We start from the raw sequence: 26,786 nt of genomic DNA, 5'->3' as shown, positions 1-26,786 counted from the left end.
CCCTACTGAACAGCAAGTAATTGTTGTTTATAACACAAATCAAATCAATAAGGTGCCACACTTACACTAAATCGCCTTTTGCAGCGTCGGGTGCACAGCTGTGTTCCTCTCTGCCCAAGGAAAAGTTCCACTGTAAAGCAATAATTCCAGCAGCACTCCGATATGTGAATCAAAGATTATTTATTCATGCCATTAGCAGAGCGACGTTTCGGGCTATTCCAGCCCTTTATCAAGAAAGGGCTGGAATAGCCCGAAACGTCGCTCTGCTAATGGCATGAATAAATAATCTTTGATTCACATATCGGAGTGTTGTTTATAACACATCACCTGAGGTGAGGTGAGGTTCCCAGAAGTTATCTCAGCTGACACTAAGGGGCTTATTTATCAAAATCTGAAAAGTTCTCACTATTTTCTGAAAACTACTCTGACTAAATACGCACTGACGTTTCCCACCTATTTATCAATACATTTTCACAAATTTTTCTTGTGGAAAAAGTCACGATAAAATCATAAAATAAAATGTGAATCCTGTGATTTTTTGGATTCTGTGCTCAAAACCTACGGTTTTTTTTGTGTAAAATCACCCAGTAAGCTACAATTTTTAAGAAAGAAATTCACATTTTTTAGCCACATCCCTAATTACCATATTCATTTTACAAAATTTGGCAGGTTATAAAAGTTTGAACACATTTCTGTTATTTGCACATGGCCATGTATTCTGGGCTCTCTGCCAAAACCCAATTAAGTTTTAGAAACATTGTATCCTTTTCTGGCTGCTCAGTGCAGAAGATCAAAGAGAAAGTCGGGACATTTCAGTAACAATCCGGGACTGCGGGTTGAGGTGTCAAAATCGGGACTGTCCCGCAAAAACAATATATATATAACAAGATCCATAATGAGGAGATACTTTGAACAGCAAAACCTTTGTTCCTGTAAGGACTTTAGAATCCTTTTGTATACTACAGAGATTATCTTTTATCTGCTGTGTATCCTGTGCCTTTTCTCCTTTTCCAGCTTGAATGGCTGCCCCCATGGCTACGCAGCAGCTTGTTTATATAAACTATAGTAGTGTTTCTGAAGCAAACACAACAACTGTACCAGTGTAGGGAAACAGTACATTATATTTTCATTACTTTAAGACATTTAATTTTTTGGTGTTACTGTTCCTTTAACCCTTATTATTAACACAGTAAATATTGTATCTCAAAGTAAAAATGACTCCTTTGCCTATATCCTTTCAGTACTTACTTTTCCCTGATTTTACAATTTCCCGGATTTTACTGAATTTTTTCCTGTTCCCCCGAAAAATGTAAAATGGGGGTTCTACTATATAAGGTAATAAGGATGTTAAGGGAAGAATGCATTAACCCATCAGTTAACTGTGCTGCCTAGGGACATACTGAGAAAATAAAATATAATGAATACACTTCTCAGTTTGAGCACAAAACTACATGGATATTGTATATATGAAGGAAGACATAGGGCTGCTATTATCAGTGTGGATATAGTTAATTTCATATAATATATGACTGTGCCATCAGGATATATTTATGTATTTATATAACAGAAATATACATGTCAATGAGAAATGCAGCATCTTGGTCGCAGGAAAGATCGATGAATTTTCAGATATGCAAGTAGAAACAACAGAATTCTCTATCTTATGATTGAGCAGTTACCCTTTGCAGATGTTTGGGCGCCTAATAAAAATGTTCCATCTTGTACAATCAACAAGAGAACAAGGCTTTTGCCGATATCAGCTGGCTCGTCTCCCACCAAACATGTATCGAATATCATATGAAGACATAAATATTTTAAGATAATAGTGTATGTATGGCCGCCCTAAATTGGTTCTGTGAACCTTTAAGATCCTGGCAAAAGCGATTTCAAATCAAACTACAAACTGTATGATCTGAAAAAATGGTATTAGTATTTCAAGATTCACAAATAATTAATAACCGAAGCAAATCCAACGGTTTTGCAGGTTTTGGTTGCCACAAGCAAAACTGCACCAGTCAGAAGATAAATGGGGGACAGACGGTATCTTTTATTGTTTATTCTGGTAATTTATTCTGGTAATTCTGCTATATCCACATACTGCCATATCCATATACTGCAACTGTTTATTCTGGTAATTCTGCTATATCCCTACTTGTATTTGTTAACCCCAATAACTTTTGTCTGTCAGGCCTATTCTACTTTAGTTCTTTGATAAATATCTAAAGCACACATCTGTGTCCCCTCCTCAGTGAACAAGAGATATTTTTATAGCCCCAAACCTGGTTCTGGTGTCTGTAAAACTCTGCCCTTTGCTAGCTATTTAATTGATTAATTGATTAATTAGGCTCTGGTTTTCCCAATCAGCTACATATAAATTCAGACCCAGTATTGGGGATGGCACTCGTGTCTGGGGCATGGCACGAGTGCTAACCTTTCCTAAGCGCTAAAATTTCTCAAGTGCTTAGAAATGACAGTTAAACAAGACAGTTGGACAAGGCATTGACAAGGCAAAAGGAACCGGACTCCCCTGCAATCATCAGTGAACCATCTGGGATAAGAAGAAAACAGATTTGTTTGTACCTGCTAGTTTGTTACTTCTTATTCCAAACATGCTTTATCCTGCATTTCTCCTCCTTTCACTCTCATGCTTCATAAAACATTTTTCACTACCTCCTCCGGCAAGTCCCACTTCTATAAAAATCTCAGCCTCTCTTCTCTCCTCTCCTTCCCTCTCCACACATGAAGTTTATAAAGTACTCGGTTTAGCTATTCCACAAAACTCCTCCTTTTCATACAAACGAAGGACTTATAAATCCCACTCACACTTAGTCTTTCTTTCCTTTCTATTGCTGGCAGCTGGGGACATTTCCCCAAACCCTGGCCCTTACCCCATCCCAGTTATATCACAACCACGAGCTCCTTCTCTCCGGAGCAAATTCCAACAGTACAGAACACTTACTCCTATACCCAAAAACCCAGTTAATCTTTCCTGTGCTCTCTGGAATGCCAGATCTGTCTGCAACAAACTCACCGCTATACACGACCATTTCATTGCAAATTCCTTTAACCTACTCGCACTTACTGAAACCTGGCTTTCTCCTACTGACACCGCCTCACCTGCTGCCCTGTCCTATGGGGGCCTACACCTTACTCATACTCCCAGACCTGGTAACAGACCTGGAGGTGGGGTAGGTTTGCTTCTCTCTCCCCGCTGTACTTTTAAAGTTCTTCCACCTGTTCCCTCTTTATCATTCTCCTCATTTGAGGCTCACTGCATTAGGCTCTTTTCTCCGGTTTCACTGTGCATTGCTGTTATATATCGACCACCAGGACCAACTGCACAATTTCTGGACAACTTTGCTGCCTGGCTTCCTTACTTTCTTTCATCTAACATACCATCCATCATATTAGGTGACTTTAATATACCCGTTAACAACATTAACAACTCTTCTGTCTCTAAACTTCTTTCACTAACCTCCTCCCTAGGCTTATCTTTGTGCTCAGACTCCCCCTCTCACTCCAATGGTAATGCTCTGGATCTCATATTTACCAGACTCTGTTCAACCACCAATTTTACTAACTCACCATTTCCCCTCTCTGATCACAATATGCTCACATTTCAACTCTCACTAACTCCCTCCTCACCCCCTGCTATTCCCCAAACACGTACCTACCGTGACTTGCAAGCTATAGACGTGTCACATCTCTCTTCTTCCTTTGACTCTCTTCACTCTAATATCTCAGCCATCTCATGTCCTAATGTGGCTACCTCTGTCTACTATAGTACTCTCACCACTGCCCTAAATGAGCTTGCTCCTTTAAAAACTAAACGTTCTAGACCCAAACCACTTCAACCTTGGCATACTGCTCATACAAAAGCGCTCCAAAGACACTCACGTGCACTTGAGCGTCGCTGGCGCAAATCCCGTTCAGAATCAGACTTTTGGAGCTACAAATCTGCCCTGCGCTCTTTTAACACCAGCCTCTTCCAAGCCAAACAAACATACTTTACTTCACTCATTAACTCCCTTTCTAAAAAACCAGCACAACTTTTCTCCACCTTTAACACTCTCCTTTCCCCTTCTCCACCCCCTCCATGCACATCTGTCTCTGCTCAAGATATTGCTGAGCACTTCAAAAACAAAATTGACACTATCAGAAGGGACATTACACTACTCAACCCCCCTAGACTTCCACCACCCTCCCTCCACACTCCCCAGTCCCTCCTGTGCTCCTTCACCCCTGTCACTGATGAGGAAGTCTCAAAGCTTCTGGCCTCTTCTCACCTTACCACCTGCCCGCTTGATCCAATTCCCTCAAAACTTCTCCGCAATACCAATCCGTGTCTAATCAAAGCCTTAACTCACCTATTTAATCTTTCCCTCTCAACTGGACTGTTTCCTTCTCAACTAAAACATGCTCTTGTCACCCCCATCCTGAAAAAACCCTCTCTTGATCCCTCCAATCTTGACAACCTCCGACCTATCTCTCTGCTACCTTTCATCTCTAAACTACTTGAGCGCCTAGTCTACAACCGACTTACCTCATTCCTCTCTGACAATAACCTGCTGGACCCCCTACAATCTGGTTTTAAGCCACAACACTCCACGGAAACTGCCCTGACTCGACTGACTAATGAACTTTTAACCGCTAAAGCCAACAATCACTTCTCACTACTAATACTGCTTGACCTCTCAGCCGCATTTGACACTGTAGATCACCCTCTCCTCCTCCAGTCCCTCCAGTCACTTGGCCTTCGTGACACAGCCCTGTCTTGGTTCTCTTCTTACATCACCAATCGTTCCTTCAGTGTCTCCTACAATGGAGTAGCATCTTCTCCCCTACCTCTTTCTGTTGGAGTTCCCCAAGGCTCTGTCCTGGGACCATTACTATTCTCCCTCTATACTTCCTCCCTTGGCAAATTAATAAATTCTTATGGTTTCCACTACCACCTCTATGCTGACGATACTCAGATCTATCTCTCATCTCCTGATCTCAACCCAGAACTCCTAACTCGCGTCTCCTCCTGCCTGTCCGCTATCTCTACCTGGATGTCACAACGCTACCTTAAATTAAACCTCTCTAAAACTGAAATGGTTCTCTTTCCTCGAACTAACACCAGTAGCATCCCCGAAGTATCCATCATAGTTAACAATTCCACTATCACCCCCTCTCCCCAGGCCCGGTGCCTTGGGGTTATCCTAGATTCTGCCCTGTCATTCACTCCTCATATCCAGTCACTTATTAAATCTTGTCACTTCCACCTAAGGAACATATCCAAAATACGATCATTTATCACCCAAGACGCTGCCAAAATTCTTATTCACTCTCTCATCATATCGCGTCTAGACTACTGTAACTCTCTTTTAATTGGCCTCCCCCTCCAGAGACTGTCACCTCTCCAGTCCATAATGAACACTGCTGCGAGGCTCATACACCTCAGCAACCGCTCCTCCTCTGCCTCGCCATTCTGTCAATCCCTGCACTGGCTTCCGTTACCTTTCAGAATCAAATTCAAATTAATGACACTGACTTTCAAAGCACTTCATAACTCTGCCCCACCCTACATCTCTAAACTCATCTCTATATACTCACCCACTCGCTTACTACGCTCCTCTACTGACCTGCTACTCAACTCTTCTCTCATTACCTCCTCACATGCTCGCATTCAAGACTTTGCAAGGGCTGCACCCCTCCTCTGGAACGCTCTCCCACGGTCTGTCCGACTTTCTCCCAACCTTTCTACTTTCAAGAAATCTCTGAAAACGCACTTCTTTCGAGAAGCCTACCCTCACTCTGCTTAACTACCAAACGCAATACCACATTTCTCACCCACTTAATTCGATCTTGCCCACTCCCACACCTTGTGTATTACTCCCTTCCCTTTAGACTGTATGCCTATGCATAGGGCCTTCCTCACCTTTTTGTACCTGTATTGATTGTGATGTTTGTTACTCCATATATTCTATGTATGTAATTCATGTGATGTAGTTGTATAATCACATTTACTTTACAGTGCTACGCAATATGTTGGCGCTATATAAATACATGTTAATAATAATAATAATAATATCTTCACCCTGTGCTATTATATCCATTGAGGATCTGAATACTATTTCCCACTAATACATGGCATAAATTGCACAGTAATGTGCAGGAAAGGAATCATGACCCAATAATTACTTCTTTTTTTCAGGAAGAAAGCAGTCATTTTCTTCTAGGAAACACCTTCCCCTAGCTATATGTACAAGCTGTTCAACTCTATTAACTTTTTTTCTTTTTTTTTTTAATTAATATACTATTTAGTTCCTAAGCAGAGATGTTGAATTCAAACCTGTCATTGCTTTCCGTGTTTTATATTCTTATAAATGTGTATGCCTTTTCAACAAAGATGTACTGTGTGTGTGTATATATATATATATATATATATATATATATATATATATATATATATATATATATATATATATATATATATATATATATATATATATTTATTATATTTTCAAGTTAAAATTCAATATACATAGCTCAGAACATAAGTAAAAACACGGAGACACACAGAGAAAATGCACAATACACAAACACATACACAAAATAAAACAAAAAAAATACATAATTAAATGAAAACTACATCCACCACCTAAAAGATGTCCAAGCCATTTAAGAAACATCAGGTTCGATAAAAAGTTTATCCCTTTTCCCCATATGGGTGCACCTTGAATGTACAACCAACCGTAATATTTTACTTATTATCTGGGATGAGTGGTGCAGTGCATGTGTAGTAAGATTAACTTACCTATGCAAAATGATTTTAGGTGGGCATGCAACATATTTATTCACCGAAGGAAACTGTCAATGCATATGAGCGTCTACTATGAAAATTTGTCTCTACAAGCCTTTACAGTTTGAGCAATCATATGTATATGTGCTCTCAAACTATTCAGGAGACTTCATATTTATGATTTCTATTTGTACCCAAGAACATTAATAAGGTAAATTACAGAAAATGCAGTGTTTAAAGGGGATCGAAACTAAAAAGATATAATAGTAAATACCGTATATACCCGAGTATAAGCCGAGTTTTTCAGCATCCAAAATGTGCTGAAAAAGTCTACCTCGGCTTATACTCGGGTCAGCGGTACCCGACCCGACTAGCTGAGATTGCAGTCACTTTTAATCATTCCTATACCAACAGTTTACTTGGGGAGAGACTGCAATATCCCACAATGCCCTCTGTTGGTTATATGAAAGAATAACAGTGCGCCCTCTGTTGGTTATATGAAAGAATAACAGTGACTGCAATATCACACAGCGCTATCTGTTGGTTATATGAAAGAATAACAGTGACTGCAATATCACACAGCACCCTCTGTTGGTTATATGAAAGAATAACAGTGCACCCTCAGTAGTCATCTGTATGAAAGAATAACAGTGACTGCAAAATCACACAGCGCCATCTGTTGGTTGTATGAAAGAATAACAGTGCGCCCTCTGTTGGTTATATGAAAGATTAACAGTGACTGCAATATCACACAGCGTCCTCTGTTGGTTATATTAAAGAATAACAGTGACTGCAATATCACACAGCACCCTCTGTTGGTTATATGAAAGAATAACAGTGCGCCATCTGTTGGTTATATGAAAGAACAGTGACGGCAAAATCACACAGCGCCATCTGTTGGTTGTATGAAAGAATAACAGTGCGCCCTCTGTTGGTTATATGAAAGATTAACAGTGACTGCAATATCACACAGCGCCCTCTGTTGGTTATATTAAAGAATAACAGTGACTGCAATATCACACAGCAACCTCTGTTGGTTATATGAAAGAATAACAGTGCGCCTCTGTTGGTTATATGAAAGAATAACAGTGACTGCAATATCACACAGCACCCTTTGTTGGTTATATGAAAGAATAACAGTGACTGCAATATCACACAGCGCCCTCTGTTGGTTATATGAAAGATTAACAGTGACTGCAATATCACACAGCGCCCTCTGTTGGTTATATGAAAGAATAACAGTGACTGCAATATCACACAGCGCCCTCTGTTGGTTATACAAAAGATTAACAGTGATGGCAATATCAAACAGCACCCTCTGCACATGGTAGTGGGACAGTGGGACAATGCACACAGTAATCCGTTTGGCAATTCTCTGTCACCATCAACTTTGCAAAGAAGTCAGGTTGATCGCTGGGGGGTCGCTATGGCAGAATGTGCGCTGCTGGGAGACATGGATGTAGTTGTGTCTAGGCTTATACTAGAGTCAATACGTTTTCCCAGTTTTCGTAGGTAAAATTAGGTACCTCGGCTTATACTCGGGTCGGCTTATACTCGAGTATATACGGTACTGACTTTATAGTAAATTACTGCAGAATTCCGGACGTGAACAGAAGAAGAGGATACTACTAGAGGTGAGGGGCTGAAGTCGGATTGTGGATTTCAGTAGCCTGATTTCAGCCCCATCTGAGCTTAGACTTAGGACTCTTAGAGTATGCCTTCATGGCTGATTTTAAGTGCGTTCCGAAGCGCTCAGATGAATCGCAGGCAGCATGTCGGATGCGACCGAATCTAAGGTAAGTAATAGGAATGTCGGTTGTTGTAGCTGCATGTATCTGATACGAAACGACTGTGAGATGCGAACGCTGCAAGTTGCATCTTTATCCACCGTTGTGTTGAGTCAGATGCACGCAGCGACAACGTCCGACATTCCTATTACCTTAGATTCGAGGCATCCGACGTGACACCAGTGATTAATCTAAGCAAATTGGAATGGACGGTATCGCACTTAAAATCGCCCGTGGAGTTTTACCCTTACACACACTCGTTCCCCTGCATCTTTCATGAATTTGATATTTACCCGCTTAAAATTAAAATTTTTACCTTAAAGGGATACTGTCATGGGAAAAATTTTTTTTTTCAAAATGAATCAGTTAATAGTGCTGCTCCAGCAGAATTCTGCACTGAAATCCATTTCTCAAAAGAGCAAACAGATTTTTTTATATTCAATTTTGAAATCTGACATGGGGCTAGACATTTTGTCAATTTCCCAGCTGCCCCATGTCATGTGACTTGTGCTCTGATAAACTTCAATCACTCTTTACTGCTGTACTGCAAGTTGGAGGGATATCACCCCCTCCCTTTTCCCCCCCAGCAGTTTAATAACAGAACAATGGGAAGGTAACCAGATAACAGCTCCCTAACATAAGATAACAGCTGCCTGGTAGATCTAAGAACATCACTCAATAGTAAAAACCCATGTCCCACTGGGACACATTCAGTTACATTGAGAAGGAAAAACAGCAGCCTGCCAGAAAGCATTTCTCTCCTGAAGTGCAGGCACAAGTCACATGACATGGGGCAGCTGGGAAATTGACAAAATGTCTAGCCCCATGTCAGATTTCAAAATTGAATATAAAAAAATCTGTTTGCTCTTTTGAGAAATGGATTTCAGTGCAGAATTCTGCTGGAGCAGAACTATTAACTGATTCATTTGGAAAAAATGTTTTTTTCCCATGACAGTATCCCTTTAATCTCTTCTTTCCAAATAAATATGACAGTGTGGTTACATTGCCTGCAAGAGTATAATTTTATTTTAAAGCTTGGGGAGGAAAAATGCTGTAAATTGGGTGCCATAATTGTATGTGCCCTCTAGTGAAATAAATCTAAGTTTTTTTCCCAGGCAGGTGCTCCTGTTCTGAGAAAACTGGACTGGCCCATGGAAAAACGGTTATCTTTGCAATTAAGCCCCTTATTCATTTAGCCAAGGAAGGGCCATCTCACATAGGTTCCATTTTTATCCAATTAATACAAAATTTAAAAATTGTTCTCCTTTTTCTCTGTAATAATAATCCAAGTTTACATGATTTTCTAGTAAACTTAAAGTATGAAAATCTAAATTATGCAAAGTTCCGTTATTCGGAAAACTCCAGGCCCTGAGCATTGTGGATAACACGTCCCATACCTGTACTAACACTGTAAAGTCTTTCCTATGTGGACAATACACTTGCAACTATTACATATATAATGGGCTCACAAACCAAATGGATACATTTGCACATAAGCAGTAACTTACAGCAAACAGTTAGTGATTAGCATTTTTCAACAAGCGGCAGATACAAATGCAGCTAAGTACAGGTATAGGGTCCTTAATCTAATATCCTATTATTTAAGTAAGCTCAGAATTACATGAATCATCTCTCGTGTCCATTTTAATCAAGTAATTTAGATTTTTTTATAAGGATTTTATTTTTCTCTGCAATAATAAAACAGTGCCTTGTACTCAATGGTAACTATGCTACAAAAATGCATACTGGTCGCAATACAATACAAACATTTATTTCATGTTTAAATATTATTTTAGTATTAAGGTATGGAGATCCAAATTACAGATAAAACTTTTATCTGGAAAACCCCAAGCCCTGAGCATTCCAAATAATAGATCCCATACCTGCAATACAACAAATTGGTGTTATACAATATTACATTTAGAAAACATGTAAAATGTCAGTATGGGCAGAAAAAGCATATACAGCGCAGTGCTACTTATTGCTATGTTGCTTGCATTTTTGTAATAATGCATAATCTCAAATCAAGAGATAATGGCATTAATCAAGGCACATATTTTAAATAAGTTAAATGACTTACCCTTCACCTCCAACTTTTGTAATCTTTAGTAAGAAGTCCACAGAATTCAAGTTTGGTGGTTTCCATTTCAAGATTTCATCACACCTCCCAGCCTTATATTTCTGAAAAAAAGCAAAGGAGATAATGATAGATCAATAGCAAAACAGCTCATTTTATATAAAGTACAATAATGCTAGATCCATATTGAAAAAAACATTTAAACATGTTTACCTTAAAATAAGGTATGACATATATGTACTTCACAAATAAATATCCCATAGGTCAAAATCCATTAAAATTCAGTTTTATTCAATTCACATAATAAAATTATGGTGGACTGTTGAATTGTCAGTCTGTAAACAATTTTATTATGTGAATTTAATAAAACTGGATTTTTATGGATTTTTTTTGTACAGTACGTACAATATAGACTGGCAATTGTATTTTCCCAAAACATTTTTGAATGTATCTATTAGTATGATATACACAATTGTATTTGAAATTTAGAATTGATCTTCATTAGTCTTAAGTAACAATTTTACATTGACTACTCTCTAGTCAAAAATGTACATGGTTCTCTAATTGCTGATGCTAGCAGTAGTGTGAAAGACGGGCCATAAGATGAAAAATCCATCAGTCAAATAATGTTTCCAATTACAAATTGGTAAAAGACAGAATTAAAAAAAAACTGAATACAGAAGCCATAACTCTAGCCAACTCAGTATTACTGAGTAACTGTGTTACTTTACTACAACCACCAGAATTCTCCAAAAGTCAAAAGTAGATTAGAATAGCAAAATATTACAATGCACGGTTTGTTGTCAGGGGTGGTTTGAGGGTTTTACAGGACCCTCAATTTGGATACTTGGCAATGTCCATTAAATGTCTCGCACATAGATTGTCTTTGGATATTCTATTGATTACTGTAGCATTAGTTTTCTCATTTAACTAATGAGTAAAGCATTCTTCTTATAGAGCGGGCTCATGCCATGCATTGGAGCACATTTACTAAAGGGTGAATTGTGTTTTTTTTTGGTGTAAAAAAACCACATTGCCTATTTACTAGGCAAACAAGACAATTAGTTAGCGAGAACCCTCATTAATCTGCAAATTTATCAAAGCGTAAACTTTTCAACACACCGTTTTCACCAAAGTCTACTTTGCCTGGTTCTACCTGGCAAATTGTTAAGATGAAGTTATATCCTCAGCATTACTATGTTACATATCCTGTATTCAAGAGTCATGAAAAAAGAAAACATTCATATTTAGGGGGCCGATTCACTAAGGGTCGAATGATTTAGCGAAGATAGTTTGATCGAATGATTGAAGGATAATTCCTACGATCGAACGATAAAAATCCTTCGAATCGAACGATTCGAAGGATTTTAATCCAACGATCGAAGGAATATCCTTCGATCAAAAAAAGTTAGCTAAGCCTATGGGGACCTTCCCCATAGGCTAACATTGACTTCGGTAGCTTTTAGATGGGGAACTAGGGGGTCAAAGTTTTATTTAAAGAGACAGTACTTCGACTATCGAATGGTCGAATAGTCGAACGATTTTTAGTTCGAATCATTCGATTCAAAGTTGTAGTCGAAGGTCGAAGTAGCCCATTCGCTGGTCGAAGTAGCCCAAAAAAAACTTCGAAATTCGAAGTTTTTTACCTTCGAAACCTTCACTCGAAGTTAGTGAATCGGCCCCCTAATGTGGGATGTATAAAATTTGTATCTGTGAAATATATGATATGGACACTTTTTTTTTAATCATTTGAAGCTCATACCACATTTGTTTTAGGGTAGATTCATTTTAAGACAATAGAGAATCTCTTTTGTCTTTATTTTGCTTTCTTGGATATATATTTAATAATAAGTGGCTACTCCCAGCAATTTCACCAACATCACTAATAAATATATACATACATACATACATACATACACATGACCTATGACTTTATGACTTAATGTAGCCACCATATTTAAATTGAACGGATGTATGTTAAAGTTTCGCTAGGAAGAAAGTAACGCTAGAACAAATTAGCTAAGAAACTTCTGCACTAGGGAATATACAACAGCTTTCATTTGCCAAGACACATTTTCTCATTTTGATGAATACTCATAGTCGTAGCAAATTAACATCTGACGTAAATGTGCCCCAATATCTTCTAAGGTAATTTTTGTGTGTCAATCTAATAATTGTAATTTAGAAGTGATCTTATTAATTCACTCTAAGCATCAAACTTCTTATGTGTTTTTCTTTATGCAATAAACTGCTTATAACTCAAAGAAGACAACATTCCTCATGGGATATAAGGGCCATTTAGACACAATCTTGACTAAACTCTGGTTAAGGACAAAAACAGCAGTTCATAATTCATTAGAAAGCTCTACCCTATGCATGTCGAGTAATTCAAGACTGTTCCAGAAAAATAAAAAAGTCACCCACTAAAAAGACAAAGGCAGGCACTAAAATGGGCTTTATATGATATTGGTCAGTCTTGAAATACTACAAGCCTATGATTAAGTGTCCTAGTGACACAAAACGTGTCAGAAGTGAGATGTTTCTATAAATAAAATTTTCCATTTTTACTCATCAATGAGTCTGATCTATGTGTGACCTACCAGAGTGCCTTGCTCCAAAATGTGTTTGTCTGTATACGGATTATCTGCCACCTTGAGCTGAGGGCCTGGGGCAGGACCACCTGTTCAATTTGGTGAGTCGTTTCTATTGATGAAGTTTTAAGTTTAAAGATTTGGTTTGCAGTATTGTCACCACCTACTGCATCGGTCTGTTGGTCACTGTATGCAGGGAATACCTGGTACACATACCACTATCTTGGAACAGTCAGAGTTGTCGCTCAACAGAGGGTACATACTATAATTTTGATGACAAATTATATTTTAAGCAGGCATCAAATAATTTGGCACAAAGCAAGAGTCGTTTTACAGTTGTACAATGAACACTGTTTTAGAGTTAAATGTAAAGGCAGTCACATGAAGCACAAGTATAAGAAATGTCTAAATATAGAATTAAAAGATAAAAATAGGCTTTGTGCTTAATATAAACTAGAATGGCTAAAATACAACATATTAATTCTAGATTGAAATAAAATTTTCATTTCAGTCCACAAACTGACAATGCACATTTACTACTTAATAGCTCATTGCACCGCCTGTGCTGAGCATCAATGCTCTATGAAAAAAAACACACTATTAGCAACTCAGGCTGAGTGACATGTAGAAATATACTGTTAATATTAAACTTCATTTAAATAATAAGAGATTACATTACTCTCAAATTTTTAAATATCTGCAACTACATCATATAAAATTACCATTGTGTTCGGTTTCACTGCTGAATTTTCATTTAAAGAAAGACACCATATGATTACTATATTTGAAGTGAAGGAATTCAGTTGCTCAATAGTTTCTAGTATTCATTTACACAAGATCATGGTAACCAGAATTGCTTCAAGTGAGCTTGATTTAAAACAGAAATACTGTAACTGAAGTGCCACATTGGGATTTTACTTAGAAGCCCAACATATAAACAAATTCAGATTTGCATAATGTATTAAATCTAGGTACAAATTATGCCTTTGTTTGAATTCTACCTTTCCTGGATACCTCTCTGTTATGTCTGCGTGATTTAAAAAGTCATTGTTGGGGAAGGGGGAGCCATGGAAATTTAAAGAGAGATTGGGCATTAGGCTGATAATTTGCTGGGCACACCACTGTATCCTTTATAGAAAAACCCATTACATTGTATGAGAACAGTTCTTGGAATTTTTCATGCAAACCCCCCTTTATGTTCCATCATATGGTTAGGGACCAGGTTTGATTATTCCAAGGTTGCAGACACACAAAAGCATTGTGCTATTAGCCATATATCCTACATGTTAAAGAGGCCTACATAACACAGAAACCCCTAATATACCCATCTGTAATGGAAACTGAAGTTTCTCACCCTCGTGATGGCCATGGCGTCCAAGATGGCGACGGCGTCCAAGATGGCGACTCCTTCCTCCCCTATGTGGATCCTGCTGGTCCCTGTGTGATGACGTCGGCTGCCTCTCGCTCTCCGATTGGTCGCCGGCGACGGAATGGTCGCCGGCGTTAGAACGTGCGTCGGCGTCACGACGTTTGCGTCTTGACGCCGGCGTCAGCGTCATGACGTCATCGCGTTCAGAATCTTGGCGCCAAAACTGCCTATTTAAACCCCCTGGACATTGCAAACATTGCCCAAATATAGGTTCATCTTCGTGATTCCTGGGTGTTATATTATTGACTGATTTCTTGTGTACCAACCTTGCCTGTTATTCGGATTGACCCTTGCTGCCTGGATTGAATCCTTTGCCTGTACCTCGACTATTCTTCTGCCTGATCCCTTTGTACCACGAACTCGCTGACTACCTGCCTCCTCCTTGGTCCGCACTCCAACTGCGCCTTCGGGCCCTTACATTATACTTGAGCCATGGACCCATCTGAGGAGGCTGCGGCTCAACCAGATTTCGGAAGAGCCTTTCGTGGGATTGCCTCACGCATGGAGGCCTATGAAGCTCAGCAGTCGCACTTTGGCCAAGCTCTTGAGGCCATTTTGGACAAATTGTCGGCTCTCACTCCTATGGCTCAGGTTCCTGCTTCAGCTCCGGCCACTATTCCAGTGGCGCCGTTCCATGTCTCCGAACCCCGGATTCCGGCACCTCCGCTCTTCAGTGGTGATTCTGAGGCTTGTAGAGGATTCATCAACCAGTGTGAGATCCAGTTCACTCTGCTACCTCATCAATACGTCTCAGAGCGTGCCAAGGTGGGATACATCATTACCCGCTTGACCGGGAAAGCCGTGGAATGGGCATCACCGTTGTGGGAGAAAGAGGACCCCCTGATAGATGATTCGAAGGCCTTTATTCGTGAGCTATGCACAGTGTTCGATGCTCCCGGCCGGTCTGCATCTGCCTCTTCTCGCTTGTTCCAGATCCGCCAAGGTACACGTTCGGTGCCAGAATATGCCATCGAATTCCGTACTCTGGTGGCCGAGACCAGCTGGAACAACGACAGTTACCACGCTGCCTTCTACAACGGGTTGTCCATGCGCCTGAAGGACGATTTGGTTTCACGTGAGTTGCCTACTCGTTGGGAAGATTTGGTGGCCCTGGCAGTCAAAGTGGACACCCGCCAAAGAGAGCACCTTGCCGTAAAGGAACGTGTGAGGAAGTTTCAACCTCCCCTGGCACCTCGTTTCCAGAGACCTGTCCTTCCCAGCACTACTACTTCTTCTTCTACTCCGGCTTCTTCTCCCTCCACCTCAGAAGAGCCTATGCAGATTGGTCGTGCCCGTCTTTCCGAACAGGAAAAGTTAAGGAGAAGGGCTGCTGGACTCTGCTTATACTGTGGGGGCAAATCCCACTTTGCCCATGAATGCCCTGCGAAGTCGGGAAACGCCAGTGCCTAGGTAAGTTTGGGGAAACTTACCTGGGCGGAATTATTCAACTTCCCCAAACTTCTACTCATCGTTTCCTTCTCCCTGTACAGTTCCAGTTGACTTCCAAGACCATCTCTACCCAAGCTTTCCTTGACTCCGGCGCAGCTGGGAACTTCTTGGATAAAGCCTTCGCAGAACAACATTCTATTCCTCTCCAAAGTCTGGCTGTTCCACTTCGTGTTCTTGCCATTGATGATCGGCCTCTTTCATCTGCCTTCATCTCCAAGTCTTCGCAAGAATTGTCTTTCAAAGTGGGCACCCTGCATACCGAAAGACTTTCATTCTTGATTATTGATTGCCCCTCGACTCCTGTAGTCCTTGGACTCCCTTGGTTGCGCACCCACAATCCAGTCATTGACTGGTCCGCAACTCAAATTTCTCGTTGGGGTTTCTTTTGTCAACAGAACTGTCTTCCAGCCCAGTCCTTGGTCAAGGTATCCTCTGTTGTTTCAAATTCTTCAATTCCTCCTGTTTATCAAGATTTCTCCGATGTGTTCAACAAGAAATCTGCTGAAGTCCTGCCTCCCCACCGGCCCTATGATTGTCCCATTGAGCTTCTTCCTGGAACCATGCCTCCAAGAGGACGTACTTGTAATGGAATCCGAGTCCAGTTCCCAAAATGGTGGCCAAGATGGCGGCTCCCTGGTTCCTCACGGACGCAGCCGGATGATGCCTGCCTCTTCCCGCACTCTGATTGGTCGCCGGCGACGGAACGGACGTCAGCGTCAATAATGCGCGCCGGCGTCGGTCGCCAACGCCAGCGCGTCCGCGCACACGTTATGGCGCCGACGCGTCCAAAATTGGCGCCAAATCTAGGCCTATATTAAGGAGCTCTGGAAATTCATCAGTGCCCAATTATAGGTTTTAGCTTGCTACTCCTGGGTGTGATCTTGTGAAAATCCTTGTTATCCGTGTACCGACCTTTGCCTGAATTCCTCGACCTTGAACCTCTTCTGCCTGGACTGATCTTGTTGCTGATGTCGGTGGAGCGCTTTTGTGGTCTGGCTTCTCGGATGCAGTCCTATGAGGTACAGCAGTCTCATTTTTGTCAGGCCCTGGAAACAGTACTGGCAAAGTTGTCGGCCCTAACACCTGCTGATCCAGTTCCTGTACCCATACCCGTGGCTCCACTCCAGGTCTCCGAGCCCCGCATTCCGGCTCCCCCACTCTACAGTGGTGACCCCGAAGCTTGCCGCGGGTTTATCAACCAGTGCGAGGTCCACTTTACACTCTCACCCAGCCAATTTGTCTCCGAACGTGCCAAGGTGGGCTTCATATTCTCCCGCCTGCAAGGGAAGGCATTGGAGTGGGCTTCACCGCTATGGGAGAAGGAAGATCCTATTATTGACAATGCCAGGTCCTTTGTTCGCGAACTTCGTGTTGTGTTTGATGCTCCGGGTCGTGCCACAGCTGCTTCCGCACGCCTGTTCCATCTTCAACAGGGAACTCGCCCTGTCTCGGAGTACACCATCGAATTTCGCACCCTGGTTGCAGAAACTTCGTGGAATAATGACGGGTATCACGCTGCCTTTTACAACGGCCTGGCGATACGTATAAAGAATGATCTGGTGTCCAGGGAAATTCCATCCCGCTGGGAAGATCTAGTCGCCTTGGCCATAAAGGTCGATACTCGGCAGAGGGAGTTTCAAGCTGAGCTCGACAGAGAGCGCTCCCCAACCAAGAGATTCCACAGGTTTCAACCTACTCTGGCTCCTCGTTTTCAAAGACCCTTCCTTCCCAATCCAGCTTCCACTTTGTCTTCTCCAACTCCTGCGGCTTCTGCTTCTTCTTCCCTGCCTACGGAAGAACCTATGCAGATCGGACGGGCCCGTCTTACCGAACAGGAAAAGCTTCGGAGAAGGGCTGCTGGACTTTGCCTCTATTGTGGTGGAAAATCCCACTTCGCCTATGAGTGCCCAGTGAAGCCGGGAAACGCCAACACCTAGGTAAGACTGGGGAGACTTACCTGGGTGGAATTGGTCCCTCTCCCCATTCTTCTGCTCAACGCTTCCTCCTTCCTGTGCAGATTCGTTTTGGAACCCAGACGATTTCTTCCGAAGCCTTCCTTGATTCCGGCGCAGCTGGGAATTTCGTGGATAAAGTCTTCGCTGAAAGTCACTCCATTCCCCTGCAATCTCTGGCTGTTCCCCTTCGTGCATTGGCGATTGATGATCGACCGTTGTCTTCTGCTATTATTTCTCACTCCACCGATGAACTTTCTGTTATTGTGGGAACCATGCATCTTGAAAGATTGTCTTTTCTTTTAATTGACTGTCCATCCACTCCCATTGTGCTTGGTTTACCCTGGTTGAATACCCACAACCCAGTAATAGACTGGGCTTCCTCTCAAATCTCCCGTTGGAGTCCTTTCTGCCAACAAAATTGTTTACCCACCAAATCCATCATTAAAGTTTCATCTGTGTCTCCAAATTCTTCTCTGCCCTCTGTTTATCAAGCCTTTTCTGATGTCTTCAATAAAAAGTCGGCCGAAGTTCTGCCTCCCCATCGCCCCTATGATTGTCCCGTCGAACTTCTTCCTGGGACCATGTCTCCCAGAGGCCGCACCTATCCGCTTTCCCCTTCTGAAACCCGTGCCATGAAGGAATACATCCAAGAGAATCTGCAAAGAGGTTTTATTCGTCCTTTTTCTTCCCCGGCTGGAGCCGGCTTCTTCTTTGTAGAAAATAAAGATGGAGGTCTGCGGCCCTGCATTGACTATAGGGGTTTAAACAAAATTACAATTAAAAACCGTTATCCCCTTCCCCTCATCTCTGAACTGTTTGACCAACTCAAGGGGGCTTGTCTTTTCACCAAGTTAGATCTTCGTGGGGCTTACAATTTAATCCGGGTCAGAGAAGGAGACGAGTGGAAGACCGCATTTAACACTCGTGACGGGCATTACGAGTATCTTGTGATGCCATTCGGCCTCTGTAACGCCCCCGCGGTCTTTCAAGAATTTGTAAATGACATTTTCAGAGATTTGTTGGGCCAATACGTGGTGGTGTACTTGGACGATATTCTTATTTTTTCCAAGAACCTTGCTGAGCACCGTCTACAAGTCCAAGAAGTCCTTTCCCGTCTACGGAGAAATAATTTATTTGCCAAGTTGGAGAAGTGTTCCTTTGAGGTTTCGTCCATCTCCTTCCTTGGTTACATCAATTCTCAACAAGGCTTCAGAATGGATCCTGCTAAAATTTCCGCTATCCAGGACTGGCCTCTCCCCACCAGTGTTAAAGCTATCCAAAGATTCATTGGCTTTGCCAACTATTACAGACAATTCATTAAGGGGTTTTCATCCAAGGTGGCTCCCATTCTTTCCCTCATCCGAAAAGGTGGTAAGCCTCAGCATTGGTCATCTTTAGCTTTGGAGGAATTCAAGACTCTTAAAACTTCTTTTTCTTCCGCTCCCATTCTCAGACACCCAGAACCTCTCCAACCATTCTTCATTGAAGTGGATGCTTCAGATATCGGTGCTGGAGCAATTTTGTCTCAAAGAGCGTCTTCTGATGGAAAACTACATCCCTGTGCCTTCTTTTCGAAAAAATTCACCTCTTCTGAACAAAATTATGACGTGGGAAATCGTGAGTTACTGGCCGTCAAGCTTGCTTTAGAAGAATGGAGACATTTGCTGGAAGGTTCTTCTGTTCCTGTGACCATCTATACAGACCATAAAAATCTAGAGTATATTCAGACACTCAAACGCCTCAATCCGCGTCAAGCTAGGTGGGCACTATTCTTCTCTCGCTTTAATTTCATTTTAACCTTTCGGCCTGGTGCTAGGAACAAGAAGGCGGACGCTCTTTCCAGAAGCTTTCTTCTCGAAGATCTCAATTCTGCAGAACCAGAATCCGTTGTGCCTCCTACAAAGATCATCGCTGCTCTATTTCCCTCTTTGGCCTCTCAATTATTGTCTGTTCAATCTTCTGCTCCTGTTGGAACTCCTGTTGGTGTTGCCTTTGTCCCTCCTGAACTTCGTCATTCCATTTTGGTTCAGTCCCACAGCTCCAAGCAGGTCGGTCATCCGGGAATCAGAAAGACCACTGAACTCCTGTCTCGTCTTGTATGGTGGCCTTCCCTAAGAAAAGACGTCAAAGACTTTGTTTCCTCTTGCTCTGTATGTGCTGTATCCAAGTCTGGACGCTCCCCTCCTAAGGGGTTACTCCTACCACTACCTATTCCTTCTCGCCCATGGACTCATCTATCTATGGACTTCATTGTGGATCTCCCTAATTCCTCTGGTTATACAGTTATTTGGGTGGTAATTGATAGATTCAGCAAGGTGGCACATTTTACTCCTCTTCGGAAACTTCCCTCTGCCCCTGAACTTTCCTCATTGTTTATTAAACACATTTTTCGCCTCCACAGTTTCCCTGCCGAAATTGTCTCTGACCGTGGATCTCAATTTGTTTCCAAGTTTTGGAGATCCCTGTGTAAAGCCCTTGGTGTCTCTCTTCAATTTTCTTCTTCTTACCATCCACAGTCTAATGGAGCAGCAGAGAGGGTTAACCAGGCCCTTGAACAATTCCTCCGATGCCATGTATCTTTGTGCCAAGACGATTGGGCTGATTTGCTTCCGTGGGCTGAATTCGCACATAATGCCTTACATGTTTCTTCCGAGAAATCTCCTTTTTTCTGTATGTATGGTCTTAACCCTTTGGCTTTTCCTCAGGACTTATTACTCACTAATGTTCCTGCCGCCAATGACCAAGCCGCCCACATGTCGGCTATATGGCACGCCACTGTTGTCAATCTGGAGAAAAGTTCCTTGGTCCAGAAAAAATTCGCTGATCAAAGAAGAATTCCTTCCCCTCCGTATGCCCCCGGTGACAAGGTTTGGCTATCTACACGGAACATTCGTCTCAAAGTCCCCTCTCCTAAACTTGGTCCCAAGTTTATTGGTCCCTTCTCCATCTCCGAGATCATCAATCCGGTGGCTGTCCGTTTGCAACTTCCCTCGGAGATGCGGATTCCAAACGCCTTCCATGTTTCCTTGCTCAAACCTGCAGGTACTTCTTCTTCTTCTTCTTCCTCAGCTCCTGTCGTGGTGGACGGTCATCAGGAGTTTGAGGTGAAAAGAATCCTGGATTCCCGGATTTCGAGGGGCACTCTACAATACCTCATTGAGTGGAAGGGTTTCGGTCCGGAGGAGTGCTCCTGGGTAAGAAGGTCAGATGTCCATGCTCCTCTCCTGGTCCGAAAATTTCATCGGCAGTTACCTTCTAACCCAGGTGGTCCTGAGGCCCCCCCTAGGGAGGGGGGTACTGTAATGGAATCCGAGTCCAGTTCCCAAAATGGTGGCCAAGATGGCGTCCAAGATGGCGGCTCCCTGGTTCCTCGCGGACGCAGCCGGATGATGCCTGCCTCTTCCCACACTCTGATTGGTCGCCGGCGACGGAACGGACATCGGCATCAATAATGCGCGCCGGCGTCGGTCGCCGACACGTCGGTCGCTGACGCCAGCGCGTCCGCGCACACGTTATGACGCCGACGCGTCCAAAATTGGCGCCAAATCTAGGCCTATATTAAGGAGCTCTGGAAATTCATCAGTGCCCAATTATAGGTTTTAGCTTGCTACTCCTGGGTGTGATCTTGTGAAAATCCTTGTTATCCGTGTACCGACCTTTGCCTGAATTCCTCGACCTTGAACCTCTTCTGCCTGGACTGATCTTGTTGCCTGTTTGACCATTCTTTCGTCTCATCCTTATCTGTACTGCGAACTTGGACATTGTTATTTCCTCCCTTGGTCCTCACTACCTCTGAGGCCTTTGGGCCTTACAGTACTTACCCGCTTTCCCCTTCTGAAACTGCGGCGATGAAAGAGTACATCCAGGAAAATCTGCTTAGGGGCTTCATTCGTCCTTCTTCGTCTCCTGCAGGAGCAGGCTTCTTCTTCGTAGGAAAAAAAAGATGGCAGTCTACGTCCCTGCATTGATTATCGCGGATTGAACAAGATTACAGTAAAAAAACGCTATCCGCTCCCCCTTATTTCCGAGTTATTTGACCAGCTCAAAGGTGCCAGCATCTTTACCAAGCTTGATCTTCGTGGAGCCTACAATCTCATTCGGATCAGAGAAGGGGACGAATGGAAAACCGCATTTAATACTCGTGATGGGCACTACGAGTATCTCGTGATGCCCTTTTGACTTTGTAACGCCCCTGTGGTTTTCCAAGAGCTGGTAAACGATGTCTTCCAGGACTTACTTGGCATAAGTGTGGTCGTATACCTAGACGACATTCTAATTTTTTCTTCAAACCTTTCCGAGCATCGAATCCAGGTACGGGAAGTTTTATCTCGTTTAAGGAAAAATAATCTGTTTGCCAAGCTGGAAAAGTGTTCCTTCGAAGTTTCTTCTATTCCTTTTTTGGGGTACATTATTTCCCAACAAGGCTTCAAGATGGATCCGGACAAAGTCTCAGCGATCCAGGATTGGCCCCTCCCCACCTGCACTAAAGCTATCCAGAGGTTTATTGGCTTTGCCAATTACTACAGACAGTTCATCAAAGGCTTCTCCTCCAAGATCTCCCCTATCCTGTCTCTCATTCGGAAGGGTGGGAAGCCCCAATGTTGGACACCTCAGGCTTTAGAAGCTTTCAAGAACCTCAAAGACTCTTTTTCATCTGCTCCAATTCTTAGGCACCCAGAACCTCTTCTACCATTCTTCATTGAGGTGGATGCCTCCGACGTAGGGGCTGGTGCGGTGTTGTCCCAAAGGTCTTCTAATGATGGCAAACTTCATCCTTGTGCTTTCTTTTCTAAAAAGTTTTCTTCTTCTGAGCAGAACTATGACGTGGGAAACCGTGAGCTACTGGCAGTTAAACTAGCTCTTGAAGAGTGGAGACATCTGTTGGAAGGTTCTTCGGTGCCAGTATCTATCTTTACGGATCACAAGAACCTTGAATTCATCCAGTCCCTTAAACGCCTCAATCCCAGACAAGCTAGATGGGCACTTTTCTTCTCCAAATTCAATTTCGTGATCACATTCCGCCCGGGGTCCAGAAACAAGAAAGCTGACGCTCTTTCCAGAAGCTTCATTCCCGAGGATTCGTGTTCCGAAGACCCTGAACCCATTGTGCCTCCTGTTAAAATTATCGCTGCCTTATTCCCCACCATGGCCTCTCAGTTATTGTCCGCACAGTCTTCTGCTCCTGACAGTACTCCTTTGGGAGTTGCTTTTGTTCCTCCAGATCTCCGTCATTCTATCCTTGCTCAGTCTCATAATTCCAGACAAGCCGGCCATCCTGGTATCAAGAAAACTATCAAGAAAACTACCGAACTCCTGTCTCGCCTAGTGTGGTGGCCTTCTCTCCGTAAGGACGTCAAGGATTTTGTCTCCTCCTGTTCTGTTTGTGCAGCTTCCAGGTCTGGCCACTCTCCTCCCAAAGGATTACTTCTACCTTTACCCATTCCCTCTTGTCCATGGACTCACTTGGCAATGGATTTCATTGTGGATCTGCCTGTTTCCCTCGGTCATACTGTTATCTGGGTCGTGGTTGACCGATTCAGCAAGATGGCCCATTTCATTCCCCTGCGACAGCTACCTTCTGCTCAGGAACTCTCCAAATTATTCATTCAGCACTCTTTCGCCTTCACGGATTCCCGGCTGAAGTGGTGTCGGACAGAGGTTCCCAATTCGTTTCCAAATTTTGGAGATCGTTATGCAAGGCACTTCATGTCTCTCTCCAGTTTTCCTCTGCCTATCACCCTCAATCTAATGGAGCTGCCGAGAGAGTCAACCAAGCATTGGAGCAATTTCTTCGTTGCCATGTCTCTTTGTGCCAAGACGACTGGGCAGACCTTCTTCCTTGGGAAGAATTTGCTCACAACAATGCTATGCACGCTTCTTCTGAAAAGTCTCCGTTCTTTTGTGTCTATGGTCAAAATCCTCTAGCTTTTCCGCAAGATCTTCTTCTCACAAACGTCCCTGCTGCCAATGATCAGGCCGCTCATATGCTTGCTATCTGGGTTGCCACTAAAGCTAATTTGGAGAAGAGTTCTCTGTCTCAGAAGAAATTCGCGGACAAGAGAAGAATTTCTTCCCCACAATATTGCCTCGGTGATAAAGTTTGGCTTTCTACACGGAACATTCATCTTAAAGTTCCTACTCCTAAACTCGGTCCCAAGTTCATCGGTCCTTTCCCCATTATAGAAATCATCAATCCCGTGGCAGTTCGTCTTCAGCTTTCCCCCGAGATGCGGATTCCCAATGTCTTCCATGTATCTCTTCTCAAACCGGCAAAAGATTCTTCTTCTTCTTCCTCATCTTCTCCTACTCCTGTTCTTATTGATGGACACCAAGAATTTGAAGTCAAAAGAATTCTGGACTCTCGAATTTCCGGCGTCAGAACGTGCGTCGGCGTCACGACGTTTGCGTCTTGACGCCGGCGTCAGCACGTCATCGCGTTCAAAATCTTGGCGCCAAAACTGCCTATTTAAACCCCCTGGACATTGCAAACATTGCCCAAGTATAGGTTCATCTTCGTGATTCCTGGGTGTTATATTATTGACTGATTTCTTGTGTACCAACCGTGCCTGTTATTCGGATTGACCCTTGCTGCCTGGATTGAACCCTTTGCCTGTACCTCGACTATTCTTCTGCCTGATCCCTTTGTACCACGAACTCACTGACTACCTGCCTCCTCCTTGGTCCGCACTCCAACTGCGCCTTCGGGCCATTACACCATCACAGTTACCTGTTTCTTCAAAAAGTATGAATAGTTACAATTTTCTATTCTGAAATCCAGCTGGTTAACAGTTCTTCTCTTTCTGCATCATTTGAAATCTTGGCAAGGAAGGAGGGACTAAAACACTGATATTACAAATTGTAACAACTTCTCCACAGTTTACAGACAGCATGCAGGAAATACATAATCCACAATGCATTGCACTGTGATGTTCTGTTCCTTATTGAAATCACATGTGCAGGGAATTGTGGGGTTTGGAGGCTGCAGTTTAAGGACAGCTGGCTGCTAATACAATGTAACAGTAGTCAGCCAGCTCAGCAAAGTAGTCAGAAAGATCAGCAGAGGAGCAGGGGGCTAGGCTTTGGGAACTGTCAGAAACCATTAAAAATCATGAAAAGTCTGCATATTTTTTAATTGATGTATATTGCAAAGTTGCTTGAAATTATGTTTACTTTTCAAAAAGCTTAAGTTATGTTTTTGTGGAGTTCCCCTTTAACAATATCCAAACTGCAAATTTACAAAGCAATATAATTAATCTTAAGTTTGGGTCCTAAGAGTTTCTAAGAAAGCAGCTCCACAAATATCACCCAAACATCTGGTTGAGCCACTGTAGCCACCGCATTAGGCCATGTAAAGGAAGTAGAGCTAGCATGACCGCAATAGTTCAAGTTCCACATAGCAAAAAGACACGATTTTCATTAAGGTCTATTAAATTACTAAGAACACTTCAAACTAAAGAATTACAAGTCTAGGAGAAAGTAGACAAATTATATTTTTTCAGAATAAATACGGATTAAAGCATCCTTTAAAATCAAACTCCACTGAGTAATTACTGAGTGATGAACCTAAATCAAATTCCAGCAGGTATCACTGAAACATGCAGATTGAAATAATTACAAATGCTATATTTACCATATATATGCATAATTAAATTCATCTAGCATACACCTGGCTCCCCTAAAATAAAATGTCAGAAAAGAAGAACACACTATCTCCAAGATCCTGACACATCCTCTGCCTGGTGTACAAATTAAAAAGTAGAACACACGTCTTTTCTAGGGCAAATTAATATACAAGCCTCTTATCTCAAAAACCCAAAATATATATAGTATAATAAAATCATGGCAGATCAGTGACACCTCTTTTCTAGAACATATAAAACTCCAGTAGATAATGAAATGAACCCACCAAGGAATGTTTAAGGCCCATATGCATAAGCACTGAACCTTCAGCATAAGGATCAAAAACATCCATACCATCTCTTCAAACTAAAATAATTTCATAGCTCTCCAGAGCTAACAAAGATACTTTGCCATATAAGCACACAAACATATTCAGAACTTGTTAGTCCGACTTCATGTGCTCCATGTATAACAAAGTCTTACCATATACACAACTGTACCTGGGACCTGCTGAAACTACTATCCACAATTGCATATGTGCGTTACATCTACACACATGAAGAAAAGTAGGTGCAAAAAGGCATGATAAGCCAAGACACCTATTGAAATCTGCCTGACAGCAATTAACTGGTTTAGACCTAGTTGATGGCCTATAAAATGGTTTCTCTTTACCAAAGTATCACACAAGAAGCATCTCATGATGGGTAAAAGCAAAGAGCTGTCTCAAAATCTTGCAACCTTGTTACAGAATATATTTCTATTCAATACTTGTTTTTTCCCTGCTGTATATATACATTGAAGACAAGCTAGAAAACATCCTAGGTAAATCCAAAATCACCTAACTGACTTATAGAATATCTTAAGGCCCACTGTGTTATGCATCTACACTGGATACTAACCCTAAAGAGGAGAAGAATATCCAACTCAATTACAGATAGGACGGATATCTACACTTTCCTTGATGCATTTTCTATGGTCCTTGGAGGTAGGCCAAAATATTCTCCACTACCCTCTATAAAATCTCCTGTGCTTTTGTAAAACAGTGATACAACATATTTTATATATTGTGTTTAGATTTTAGGTATCTAAAGGAA

At 42.2% G+C, this 26,786-nt stretch overlaps 1 protein-coding gene across 2 annotated transcripts in view; it reads right to left on the bottom strand.

The window, feature by feature from the left end:
• Nucleotides 1–26,786, bottom strand: part of rngtt.S (RNA guanylyltransferase and 5'-phosphatase) — a 157,255-nt gene that overhangs the window by 42,585 nt on the left and 87,884 nt on the right. For both annotated transcript variants that reach the window (XM_041563968.1, NM_001090763.1), the window contains 1 exon segment: nucleotides 10,652–10,752. In XM_041563968.1, the coding sequence (XP_041419902.1) occupies nucleotides 10,652–10,752 (101 nt within the window).

The sequence above is a fragment of the Xenopus laevis genome, chromosome 5S (genome assembly GCF_017654675.1).
Source record: "Xenopus laevis strain J_2021 chromosome 5S, Xenopus_laevis_v10.1, whole genome shotgun sequence".
In the NCBI taxonomy this organism is placed as follows: domain Eukaryota; kingdom Metazoa; phylum Chordata; class Amphibia; order Anura; family Pipidae; genus Xenopus; species Xenopus laevis.
The sequence above is the reverse complement of the archived record's forward strand: the minus strand, read 5'-3'. Positions and strand labels throughout refer to the sequence as shown.